The sequence below is a fragment of the Chenopodium album genome, chromosome 16 (genome assembly GCF_948465745.1).
Source record: "Chenopodium album chromosome 16, dcCheAlbu1.1, whole genome shotgun sequence".
NCBI classification, from domain to species: domain Eukaryota; kingdom Viridiplantae; phylum Streptophyta; class Magnoliopsida; order Caryophyllales; family Amaranthaceae; genus Chenopodium; species Chenopodium album.
In genome coordinates, this window is record NC_137849.1 from 21,799,637 (window position 1) to 21,813,348 (window position 13,712).

The window sequence follows — 13,712 nt, forward strand, 5'->3', positions numbered from 1 at the left end:
CCGTACCCACGAAGTTGGGGGCGCGCGTATGCTGGAGAGGGCGCGCATAAGGTCTGTGCGGGCGCGCATCGCTGGGTTTAAGTCATCGATTTCTTCATTTTTCGAACACATATATATAGTCCGTACTCTCCCTTGTTTTGTAATTAGATTAGCTTAGCCTAATTTTCTGATTTTAGCTTAATCTAGAGAGAGAAACACCATTAGTTTTGGCATTTTAGAGAGAGAAAGTGTGGATTCCTCCATTGTTGAGTTTGGATTTTGAAGAAGAAGCTTAATCAACCTCTTTGTAGAACTTCAACTTCAATGAATGAGCATTTCCTTATTCTTTTCTCTTTACGTTGCTATTTGATTTTAATTTAGTTGCTTTTGCTTTGTTAATTACTCATTAATCATGCTTTTGCTTGTTAATTTTATGATTGACTTGATGATTTCCACGGATAGTGAGTAGTTATCTAGCTAAGGGTGTGGGGATGATGTAGTTGGAATTTGTTCATGTTTATAGTGTTGGGATTCAAGTTGATTGTGATTAAAGTCTTTACATGCTTGATTGTTCTTCGATTTTCTTGCAAATTGCACGTTGTTAGTTGATTGAAGGTGAATTTTTGCTAAATGAAACGATAATTGACTTAGCTAAGTTCATTTGTATCGATTGTTACTTGATTGCACTTCCCAATATATGGTTCTAATATGGAAGCATAGAGGCTATGTTAGGAGAAGCCAATTGACCCCGAAAGGTGGCTAGATTGGACCCCTTTATATCGATATTCATGCATGTTTAGTTCATTATCGATTTGTTCTCATGTTATTGCATGTTCAAGTAAAATCTACATCTACTCATTCCCCTTGGTGTTCTCTTTATATTGTCTTTAATTCATTTTACTCTTAGCTTAATCTCTTAGATAATTCTGTTCGTTGTCCCGAGATAGCTTAATTGATTAGTAGTGATCACAGTGTAGCTTCTCCCTGCGGTTTGACCCTTTTCTTACCTTGTATTTGGTTCGTTTAGGTTATAATAAATTTTATTTGATTTTAGGTTAGGCACTTGACGACGTGTTTATATCCCTTGTCAAATTGGCGCCGTTGCCGGGGAGACGGCTTCCATTGCTATTTCATTGCTTTATTGAGACTATTTCACCTTTTATTTGCTAGTTTTTGTTACTTGTTAGTGCTCACTTTCTTCTTAATATTGTTATATGAATAGAGGTCTAACCTGCTCAAGGTCTTTGGTCCTCATCGATCCCTATATTGAGAGGTCTTTGTCTTTGCTAAGAAGAGAAGCGAGAGCAAGGAGCAGAAACTCCCATACTCCTATAAGAGAAGGTGTGAGAGAAGAAGAAGATACTCCACCTTCCTTACCCTCAAGTGAAGACGTAGGTAGTCCTAATTCTTCATAAAGTTCGGAAATCAACCCTTTTTTAACCTTCGATTTTGAGAGTGTTCAACCCCCAAAATGGGAGAGAATATACCTTTGGGTCATATTGGGGCCCCTGAAGCCTTTAGGGTGCAAAGTGGAATCCTAGCTCCTACTACTCAAGCCAAAAATTTTAAAATCAAGCCCAATTTGATTGCCTTAATAGAGCGGAAACAATTCTCGGGTGGAAAGTATGAGAGCCCTCATGAACATCTAAAAGAGTTCGAGAAGTATTATGACACAATAAAAGCCAATGGGGTAACTCAAGAATACATTCGAATCAAGATGTTCCCGTTCTCTTTATTTGGGAGAGGTTTAGAGTGGCTAGAGAAGGAGGTGCCCCCAAACTCTCTCACAACTTGGGACCAAGTTACTACGGCATTCTTGAGGAGGTTCTAAAATCATAGAAAACTCGCTGAAACTCGATCTTTGATTCAAGGCTTCCTCCAAAAGAGTGGTGAGTCCCTAAGTGCGGCTTGGGAACGATACAAAGAACTCCAACGCCAATGTCCACATCATGGAATACCCATGTATCAACTCATTCACACTTTCTATGGTGGTCTCACACCTCAAGGAAGAACAAGCTTAGATGCCGGAGCCCGTGGCCCAATCATGAACAAAGGAGAAGATGAAGTGGAACATATCATAGAGGAGGCCGTAAAGCACTATGAGGATTGGTATGAAGGAGATAGAGATGCTACATCTAGCAAATGCGTTTATGTATTATAGCAAGACAACACAATCAAAAACCTCTCTACCCAAATCTCCAAAATGACCAAGCAAATGGATGAGCTAATGAAGGTGAGATCCAATCCTGAAGGTAACACCTCCCCTTCAACCAAGGGAGGCAATGGTATGAACACTTCTTCCCCTTCTTCTTACAATACAATGCCTCAAGGATGTTTGTTTTGTGCTAATTGTGGAACCTATGACCATAATACCTCTCAATGTGTATATTCTTGTGAAATTCAACCCCTACCCCAAGAACATAATGAAAATGTAGAAGTTTTTAATGCTATGAACTTTGCTCACAGAATGGGGAATATGGGGAATATGAGGCCAAACTCCAACCAAATGGGAAATTGGAATCAAAGTGGAAACTATGGTTGGAACCAAGGTGGTGGTGGTTATGATAACCAATACCATGGTGGGGGAGGCCCTTCCAACTTTAATGGAAGAGGCTACTCTAACCAAAGAGGGTTTGGTAATTAAAACCAACAACCTAACTCCCGATACTATGACCATCAAAATCAAAATTTTGGTGATCAAAGTAACATGGGAAACATTTAACAAAGAAATGTTCCTAACCAAGGCACCAGAGGCAATAAAGGTCAATATGCTTCTATTTATGCCCAAACGAATAGGCTTTTGGGTTTTCATCAACCCCAACTGTTAGTATATAAGCAAATTAAACGGAAAACTTATCTCAATGTTGTGTAGACCAATTGACAATTGCCGCGTCGTGGTAAACCACTGACCTAAAAGACGATTCCGCGCTACCCCGGTGCAGTAGACATCGAGCGGTCGCCCTCCAGGATAAGCACGGCGCCGGAATTTGTGTGCACTCACAAACCCGACTGGAACCAGAATACTTGCCCAAAAACCAAAAGAATATTTTTTAAAAAAGAATAAGAGAGTGTTTTATTTTTGTGTGTGTCATCTAGTAGTCAAGGAAGCTTGAATATATGTAAGTATAGAAGAAGGCAACGACCAACCTTAATAAGTGGAGTATTAAGTGCCATTGACCAACTATTAAAATGAGTAATCAAGGAGGCAACGGCTAGGCAATAAGTAACAACATTAATCAGCAATAATGCCCATTAAATTAGCAATAAGAGGAAGCTAAAATTAAGGGATTCCAATAGCCATTAAATCCCACCAGTCAAAAGAATAAACACCGTACCTTTCTTGGTTTTACTTCAAGAACTTCCAACAATCCCCCACAGGTTCGAAGAAGTGAAAGAAAGAAAGAGAGAAAATTGGTTTTGGGCAAAACAAAACAATTGCATAAGTGTCAATGTCTCGCGACTTGAATTAACACATAGTGGACATCAAGCTATGATCCCTCACCTACCAAGTGACCTTCGTCTTGAACTTAATAGGGAGTTAGGGACCCGTCACTTTGAGCCACACAATTGAACATGTATAATATTCTGAAATTCCGCGAATAAAAGTGACGCATTATACTGGCCATACGTCCAGCCTGGATGCTCATAGGTGCTCTAGAGTATTAGCCCACCCGATACTCATAGGAAGCGGCCACACTTCCACACCTAAGTAGGTGAATCCCATCAAGTGTGCGCTACATCACACCACCAAAAATATGGATATGGGTTCATTAAGAGCTATTTGCTCATCCTCTTTCCATTTGTAGCAAGCACAAATCAAACATCTAGGGATGGACAAAAATAAAATTTTGTGCTTCCGAATTATTTCATAACGTTCCCCTTTGAACTCATAATGAGTAGGAGTTGATTACTTATAATTCATACTTTGGGCTTTTAGTCCCATCCCCTCCGATGTTACCAAAACTAGTTTTTTACAAGGCCTTTAGTTCACGGATCCGTAACATTTCTTTTAGACTTTATGTAGTCTAGTGATATCACCCCATTCGACAAGTCATCTTTGACATCAACCATTATAGGAATGGTTCAATCAAAAGTAACCACGACTTGCAAATCACAAGGAATTCTCCTTCAATGGAACATTTGCAAGCACATGTGCTCATAAGAGCCATATACCCTTGACCATCTTGCCTCATAATCTGTCAATTCAAAAGCAATAAATTTAGATTATTCCAAAACAAACATAGCAAAACAAGGTTGCTTTGCACAATTTCCAAAACATAACTCCACTACATAGTGGAGTAGACATAACCGCTTGAGTTTGAACTCATCGTCGAACTCCAAGATTCATGGAAACTTGCATTTGTGCAAACTCTAATCTTATGTACTTTTCAAGTATCTATGCAACCTCCTCAAAACGATCTAATAATCATTGCTCGAGTTAAGAGTATACCTGCTTAATCCACTTACATAATAAGCAATGTTAGATTAAGAGTATACCTGCTTAATCCACTTACATAATAAGCAATGTTAGATTAAGCATAGCTCCCAAGAAACATAACACTATTAAATGGACACAAATTGCTCCTATATAATCAATAAATTCAAAAAAAAAAAAAAAAAAAAAATTATCTGATAGCAATGACTCATCCAAATCAAATGTTTAGCCTTAAAGACTTCCAACAAGAACTCAGTGAATTAGCAACACAATCCATAGAAGAGATATTAAGCATCACAATCCCAGGAAAAAGATTGTAAAATTCTACACATAGTCAGACATAATCTAACTAATATTCAATGACTTCTTCCACGGAAACAATAATCACTCATAATATTCCATTTATTTAAAGTAGATACTCTAAAGACATAGAGTTACCAAAACAAACTTGTAAGGCAAACACCATCAAAAACCGTCTTTAGCACAATTAATCACTTTCAGGCTTTGCATTAAACAATAGAAAACTCTAACATTAATGTGCATATCTAATCACTTGAAACATAGTGCTAACATACATACAAATATGCTCAAAGACAAATTATCCATATAAAGGATCAATCACGCTCAGGATAAAATTACTCCAAGACTCGCATAAAAAGTCATGAACTAAAATGCAATTACCAAGCAAAAACTGAGCCTAGACTTTGAGTCCAACACTAATTCTTTATTACTTCCCCCACATTGGACAACAAAGTCCGATTCAGATCAAAGCCCTTAGCGGTACGCCTAAAACCTACATTCTCAATGAATGAAACTCCCTCCAAAATTCATATGAGGTCTGTAATGACATAAACTCCTTATATAGAAATTTTATAAGTTCAAAAACTTATAACCCCCACATGAAAACATAAGGTCCAAATCCCAAATAAAACGTAGTCAAATACATGATTGAGGAAAAACTCATAACTATGTCATAGGACTTGGGAGTAATATATAAGGTGGACAGGGGAATAAAGATAGATTTTTGAAACATTAAATTAATCAAAGATATATAATAATTCAACTTCAAAATATTAATTCTCATGCCAACATATGAAATTCAGTCATGCTTTATTCATAAAGAATTTATAACACAATAAAGAGTTATAGGCAGTAACAATAAACCACCATAAAAAAAAAATTGGAAAAATAGTAGTCTAATTCCCAAAACACTTTACTCGAAAATTCTCCAAAGAGAAAGTCATAGAATATCCTTACAGAAAAATTATCACATAATTTCCCTTCACGAAACTCAACAAGTTTGAGAATTTATAAATTTCACACATGCATGTTAAATCGAGAATAATAAAGTAATGAAATCAATTGAGTTATGAATAAAGCTTCTCAATACGAGTATTGCATACCATGGGTTCAATCAATTGACATAGTATATCTCAACTCCTTACTCAACACCATACATAAATCATGCTAAAAAGTAGTACTCGGAGTACATACATGCACCTCAAAAACATGTTAAAAAACATTGCTCAAAGCATCCTACTGAATAACAAGTTAATCCACAAAATGTAGAACCAACAAATTAAAAGTAACTGATTTTATGCAATATAATGTCATGCTCATAAAATATCGACATTATAACTTTTACTTTCTATTAATCATTCAACAAATATTTAATTGACAAATTCAACATTCAACATACTTTGTCAACAACCATAAAAGCATATATTTGTCAAGATGATTACTAGGAATTAATCCAAATGATATAACATAATAACATGAGACTTGGTTTAGAATGAACCTCCGTTGAATTAAATCAAGTAACATGTGTGAGACCTCTATGAGATGTCCAACCGTTTTCGTTGTAAATAAAGGCCTCAAGATGTCATCATAACTCACTAATCTAAGCAGCTAGTGAGAATCCAACCGTTGAAAAATAAGCCTCATGTGCCCCAAACATACTCCCAAAATTTCAGCCCAAACCGACCAAGGATGACCTTTGATCGGGGGTCATCTTTGGGACTGCTCCCGAAAATCCGCGAATAACAAACAAGTCCTAAAATCTCAAAAATATTTGCAAAGGCATTAGAAAATAATAACTACAAGGAAGTAACATTTCTTTGTAATTGGACTAAACCAACATGCAAATCAAAGTTTAGGATATACACACTAACCATATGTAAACAAAATCAATCCAAATTGACATACAAAATATGAGAACATTAGACCCAATACAAAAACAAAGAATCTAAAATATTGCTAACAATCATCTCAACAATACAACCTTCATTGCAATACTGTATCACAATACTTCATAAAAATTCATGAATAATAATAAATAAAATAAAACAAAAACATACATATGCTTGGTATTACCCAAGAGAAGTCCCAGCAACAACGAACCATCAATTTGAAAAGTTTAGAGGACAAAATCCCATTATCCCACCCATCCTAACTTTCCATAATACATTGCAACCCTTCTCATCGTAAGTGACACCCAATTATAAAATGAAATTATTTTATCATCAGTCTAATAGCATATCTACGCAACATAAAAATTGCACCAAATAAAATAAAATTGTATACTTATTAACATCCCAACATTCACCAGCTCAAAACATTAGCAAAAAATAAATCCTTAAATTCACCCAACCATCACCTAAAGTAGAGTATATATACTAAGGATCTTGGAGTATTAAAAATAGGTGTCCAATAATTACTACATAATACATACAGATTACATAACATAATGTATAGTATACACACATACTCACAATTCTCAACTAACCAAAGTTGGTATTGAAGGCATATTGCAGGCGGCTTACATATGTAACAAATTAATACCAATGCAACATAATTGCCATTATATTAATCATTGCAAATAAAATTAACGATCATATACATAGCATGATATGGACATAAAGCAATAATATCACCATCTATAAAAGGATTGCGTAATTCATTATCATGAACAACAAGAACATTTTACACAAAAATTGGTCTCAATAAAACGAATCACAACATTGTCTAAATTTGACATATCAAAAAATTCAAGTATTTAGAAATCATATCAATCGTCTTTTAGATTGTTAGTATATAAGCAAATTAAACGGAAAACTTATCTCAATGTTGTGTAGACCAATTGACAATTGCCGCGTCGTGGTAAACCACTGACCTAAAAGACGATTCCGCGCTACCCCGGTGCAGTAGACATCGAGCGGTCGCCCTCCAGGATAAGCACGGCGCCGGAATTTGTGTGCACTCACAAACCCGACTGGAACCAGAATACTTGCCCAAAAACCAAAAGAATATTTTTTAAAAAAGAATAAGAGAGTGTTTTATTTTTGTGTGTGTCATCTAGTAGTCAAGGAAGCTTGAATATATGTAAGTATAGAAGAAGGCAACGGCCAACCTTAATAAGTGGAGTATTAAGTGCGATTGACCAACTATTAAAATGAGTAATCAAGGAGGCAACGGCTAGGCAATAAGTAACAACATTAATCAGCAATAATGCCCATTAAATTAGCAATAAGAGGAAGCTAAAATTAAGGGATTCCAATAGCCATTAAATCCCACCAGTCAAAAGAATAAACACCGTACCTTTCTTGGTTTTACTTCAAGAACTTCCAACACCAACTTCCCCCCACCTCAACAACCTCTTCAACTTGAGGCTCCTCCAAATGATCCCGTAATGGCTAAACTTGATGATTTATTGAAATTGCGTGAGGAGGATCAAAAGAGACATGAAGAGGACCAAAAGTGAACCAATGCTCACATGAAAATGCTTAAAACTCAAATTGCTCAACTTACATCTAATTCATCCCCTTCTTCTTCTTCTACCTTTCCAAGTTAAGGAGTCAGCCCTAAACCCATGTATGTCGTGACAACTAGGAGTGGAAAGGTTGTTGGGAGTGACCATTTGGTTGAGGAAGAGCCTCAAGAAGAATTGGAACTAGAGGATGAGAGTGAGAAAGCTATTGAGTCATTAGATGGTGAGAAAGAGAGGGATGTTGAGGTACCAAAGGAGAAAGAAGTTACCCCCTTGCCCCTAAATCGCCAACTTAGAGTGCAAAATCTACCATTTCCACAACGATTTGTGAGAGCCAAGCTTGATGCTCAATTTGGAAAGTTTTTGGATGTCATCAAGAATTTGCATGTTTCCCTTTCTTTTGTTGATGTTATGAAAAAAATGCCCCACTACTCTAAATTTTTGAAAGATCTTTTGAGTGGGGGAAGGAAGTGTGAAGTCGTGAACCTAACCACCAATTGTAGTGCCATCCTTTCCAACAAACTTCCTACCAAGTTGAAAGATCCGGGTAGCTTCTCCATTCCTTGTTCCATTAATGGTGTCGAGTTTGACAAAGCATTGTGTGATTTAGGAGAAAGTGTGAGTCTTATGCCCTATTCCGTCTACCAAAAGCTTAGTGTAGGAACCCTCTACCTTTAGGCTTGAGGTATGCATATCTTGATTCCAATAGAATCTTTTCCCCTAGTTATCAATTTAAATCTAACGGAGGATCAAACCTCCCTCTTGATCAATGTTTTGAGAAAACACAAAAAGGCTTTAGGTTATACCATTGATGACATCAAAGGTATAAGTCCATCCTTATGCATGCACAAAATTGATCTAGAGGGAGATGCTAAACCCGTTAGGCAAAGGCAAAGGAAGCTTAATCCTTCCATGCAAGAGGTTGTGCAGAAGGAAGTTGCTAAGCTTCTAGATGCGGGAATTATTTACCCAATTGCTCATAGTGATTGGGTATCTCTCGAACAAGTTGTGCCTAAAAAGGGTGGCATGACGGTGGTGAAAAATGACATGATCAACTAGTTCCTACTAGGCTTGTTACCGGTTGGCGTATGTGTATTGACTACCGCCAACTTAACACGAGTACATGCAAAGATCATTTTCCATTGCCATTCATTGATCAAATGTTGGAAAGGCTTACAAAGCACTCCTTCTATTGTTTCCTTGACAGTTACTCGGGATTTTTTCAAATCCCGATTGACCCCAAGGATCAAGAGATGACGACTTTCACATGTCACTACGGTACCTAGGCGTATCGTAGGATGCCTTTCGGGCTTTGTAATGCCCCCGCAACATTCCAACGTTGTATGATGTCAATATTTAGTGATATGATTGAGGATGAGATAGAAGTCTTCATGGACGATTTTTCTGTTGGAGGAGCTACTTATAAAGATTGTCTATCCAATTTATCTCGTTGTTTGGAAAGATGTGAGGGCTAACCTCGTGTTGAATTGGGAAAAGTGCCATTTTATAGTAGAGAGTGGGATCGTTCTTAGGCACAAAATCTCCTATGTCGACATTGAGGTGGATAAAGCCAAGGTAGAGGTCATTGAGAAACTTCCTCCCCCCACCAATGTGAGGGAAGTGAGATCTTTTCTTGGCTATGTTGGGTTTTATCGGCGTTTCATAAAAGATTTTTTATTAATTGCCAAACCTCTCACATCCCTCTTCCAACAAGATAAAGAATTTGTGTTTGATGATGCTTGTCAAGAATCATTTTGTAGGTTGAAAGAAGCACTTTGCACCGCTCCCGTAGTCCAAGGACCGGATTGGTCTCTACCATTAGAACTAATGTGTGATGCAAGTGATGAGGCCATTGGCTCGGTCCTTGGACAACGAAAGGAAGGAAAACTTAATGTTATACATTACTTGTCCAAGACTCTCAACGATGCGCAACGGAATTATACAACTACTGAGAAGGAATTCTTGGCCGTTATCCATTCATTTGAGAAATTTAGAACCTACCTCATTGGTTCTTGGACAATAGTGTACACTAACCACTGGGCTCTCAAATATTTTATAAGCAAGAAGGAGGCTGAACCGAGATTGTTAAGATGGGTTTTGGTCCTCTAAGATTTTGATTATGAAATGAGAGATAAAAAGGGGGCCGAGAATGTGGTGGCGGATCACCTTTGTAGTTTGGGTGGTGCAAGGATTCATGAAAACGGTTTGCCAATAGAAGATGCTTTAAAGGATGATGTTCTATATGCTCTTGAGGAGAAGACGGAGCCATGGTATGCGTACATAGTGAATTATTTGGCTTGTAGTGCCATACCTCTAGATTTCACCTCCCAACAACGTTGAAAACTCAAGCATGAAGCTTAGCGATATATTTGGGATGAACCCATTTTGTTGAAAAGAGGGGTTGAAGGTTTGCTAAGACGATGCGTCCCCAACGATGAGATTCAAAGTGTCCTCCATATGTGCCATTCTTCTCCTTGTAGTGGACATATGGGTGCTCAAAAGACCGCCTCCAAGATCTTGCAATATATGCTCTTTTGGCCCTCTCTATTTAAGGATGCTTGGAAGTTTTTCAAGACTTACAATAGGTGTCAAAGGACGGGAACACCTCTAGAAGGGATGAAATGCCTCAAAACCCTATCCTTGAGCTCGAGGTCTTCGATGTATGGGCTATAGATTTCATGGGACCTTTCATTTCTTCTCAAGGAAACAAGTACATCTTGGTAGCCGTTGACTATGTCTCTAAATGGGCGAAAGCCGTCGGTTCTCCTACGAATGATTCAAAAGTGGTAGACAATCTATTCAAGAAGGTGATCTTTCCGAGATTTGGTGTTCCTAGGGCCATTATCAGTGATGGGGGGTCACATTTCAAACATCACACCTTTACTAGACTTCTCAATAAGTATGGTGTATCTCACAAGAGAGGGCTTGCTTACCACCCTCAAACGAGTGGTCAAGAGGAGATCACCAATAGAGAGCTCAAGGTCATATTGGAGAAGACGGTGGCTAGAATAAGGAAATATTGGTCTTCTAAGCTCATTGACTCTTTATGGGCATATAGGACCGCTTTCAACACTCCAATAGGGACTACCCCCTATAAGCTTATTTATGGAAAAAATTGTCATTTACCTGTAGAGATGGAGCATCAGACTCATTGGGCTATCAAGCAAATCAACTTCGATCTCCATAGTGTGGGTGAGCAAAGACTCCTTAAGCTTCATAAGTTGGAAGAGTTTAGAATGAATGCCTACGATAGTGCAAGGATGTACATGGCAAGAACCAAGGCTTCACATGATGCCTAAATTATCAAGAAAGAGTTCGCCATAGGCCAAAAGGTTCTCCTATTCAACTCCCGCTTTGAAGCTTTTCCCGGGCAAGCTTAGATCGAGATGGTGTGGGCCATACATCATTACAAAGGTGTTCCCATATGGCGCTTATGAGATCTCTAAGGACGAGCATTCCCCAGTCAAGGTTAATGGTCACCAACTCAAGCTCTATTATGAAGGATATCCCATTGATAAGCCGACTTCTACAACACTTCTTGATGTGCATCATCCGTTTTAACCTCCTTGATTTAGCTTAAGAAGCGTCGAGCTAACGACGTAAACCAAAAGCGCTTTCGGAACGTAACCCATATTTCTAACTTCCTTCTACCCTCTTCTATTATTATAATCTCATTTTTGTTAATTTTGATTGATAGGTAATTGGATTATTTGGCTAAGGATTTTTCAAGTTCGTTTATGAGAGAAAGAGGATTGAAATCAAGAAGTCTTGAAGACCCTGTGCGCGGGCGCGCAGGACTGTGAGAATTCGCGCATAGGGGTTATTTAAGAGATGAAATTCGAGGCAGAAAGTTGTGTGCGACCTGTGCGCGCCCTGTGCGAGGGCGCGCAGCCACCTGTGCATAGGCGTGCATGACTGTGAGAAGGCACGCAACGATGGATGACAAAATTCCAGATTGGGGCAGAAACTTTTGCGCGACCTGTGTGCGCCCTGTGCGCGGGCGCGCATCGCTGGGATTCATGGGGGTTATTTCTTTCTTTTCCCCCGATTCCCTTCACTTCTCACACTCCATTTTCGAATCAACTTCACTCTCCTCACAAACTCAAACCCTAACCTCTCAAACTCTTCAAATCTCGTACAAAACTCATAATTTAGTTTGATTTTTCACCAAATCCACCACATTTATTCACTATTTTCACAAAAATTATCACTTTCTCTCCAAAATACTCATTTTTCTCCATTTTCATGGTCAAGAAGCTTGGGTGCTCGTGGGTGTTCGTGGTTGAGTTCAAGCTTCATCCTTGTGGTATAACTCTTAACTTTGTTACTTTGTTGTTCAATCCTACTAGATTATACAAAGTTTTTGAGTTATTAAACATGTTTTAGCTTAAGTATGGGATTTGTGTGATTATGTGTGATTTTTGAACATCATAGCTACGAATTGTTGGATTTTGGTGTATAATTGTGTAGTTTTGGAACATTGTTGTTGGATTGATTGAATTTGATACAATGATTATGTGAATTGAGCAATGTCATTGGACTTGTTTAAGTTGAATTCAATTTTTATGGAAATTGGTATTAATGTTGGTATGACTTGACACTAGTGATAAAATTTTGTGATTCTAGTCATTGTATTTGATCTTTCTTATACTAGGTGCTATAATTGTGGGGTTTGTTGTTGCTACTAACCTCATTTGCAGATTGTTAAGTTGTAGCCTAGTTTTGTTGTTGTTGAGATTCAATTTGGTTGGTTTGGATGGTCGTGCTTCCTTCTTGGGTCTTTGTTATTTGTGGTGTTCTTTGGATTTTGTGTGTGCTCAAAATGAGTAAAAGGAAGGGTAGAAAGGAGCCTAGGTTGACAATTGAAGAGCCTCAAGCTCAAGCTCAAACTCAAAACCAAACACAACCACCCATCTCTTTTCCCGCCTTAAAACTCGTAAACAAAAACCATTCCCCCTACCACAAAGAGCTAAAGAAGCGCAAGCTAAACCCCACAAGACACTATTGTCAGAGGGCCATGGAAAAATTGGGAATAGATGAGGACCTTAGGTTGCTCTTACGTAACCTAGGGATGAGTGAATTCATCAAACACCACCACCGAACCTATAAAGAGCCCACCTACGAATTCCTCGCGTCCTTTGAAAAGGAACCTTGTGGGAAAAATGATTTCTAAATCTCCTTCCAACTCTTTAATGCTTGTCACACCATGAGGCTTCGGGATTTCAATGCCTTGTTAGACTTCCACCCGGATGCAGACCTTCTTGTTCCACCAACAAGTCTCTTTCCCGAGTACAACGCATTCAATTGGTGGCACACAATTTCAGATATTAGGGAGTTTAGTACTTAGTATTCGGTGGCCAATTAGATCATTCATCCAGTGCTCCGAATTTTCCACCGGATTTTGGGGTATTCGGCATTCAGTAAGCAAGATTTGAGCAAGCTCTCAAGGGAAGAGCTATTCACCCTTTACATAGAAACTAAGGAGGAGTTGAGAGGGCTTCTCAACATGGGCTATTGGTTTGCGCTATGTTG

General features: G+C 38.3%; 1 protein-coding gene and 1 non-coding gene across 2 annotated transcripts; one reads left to right on the forward strand and one right to left on the reverse strand.

Annotated features, from left to right (window-relative positions):
- Positions 1-1,829: 1,829 nt before the first annotated feature.
- LOC145587084 (small nucleolar RNA R71) lies at positions 1,830-1,935 on the reverse strand. Its single transcript, XR_014101125.1, has one exon. It is a non-coding gene; the product is annotated as a small nucleolar RNA R71 (small nucleolar RNA).
- A 6,347-nt stretch (positions 1,936-8,282) lies between these two features.
- Positions 8,283-11,479, forward strand: LOC145583985 (uncharacterized). Its single transcript, XM_081640928.1, has 3 exons — positions 8,283-8,798; positions 10,766-11,079; positions 11,239-11,479. Exons 1-3 carry the CDS (start codon positions 8,283-8,285, stop codon positions 11,477-11,479), a joined length of 1,071 nt encoding a protein of 356 aa, XP_081497054.1.
- The last annotated feature ends 2,233 nt before the right edge of the window (positions 11,480-13,712 follow it).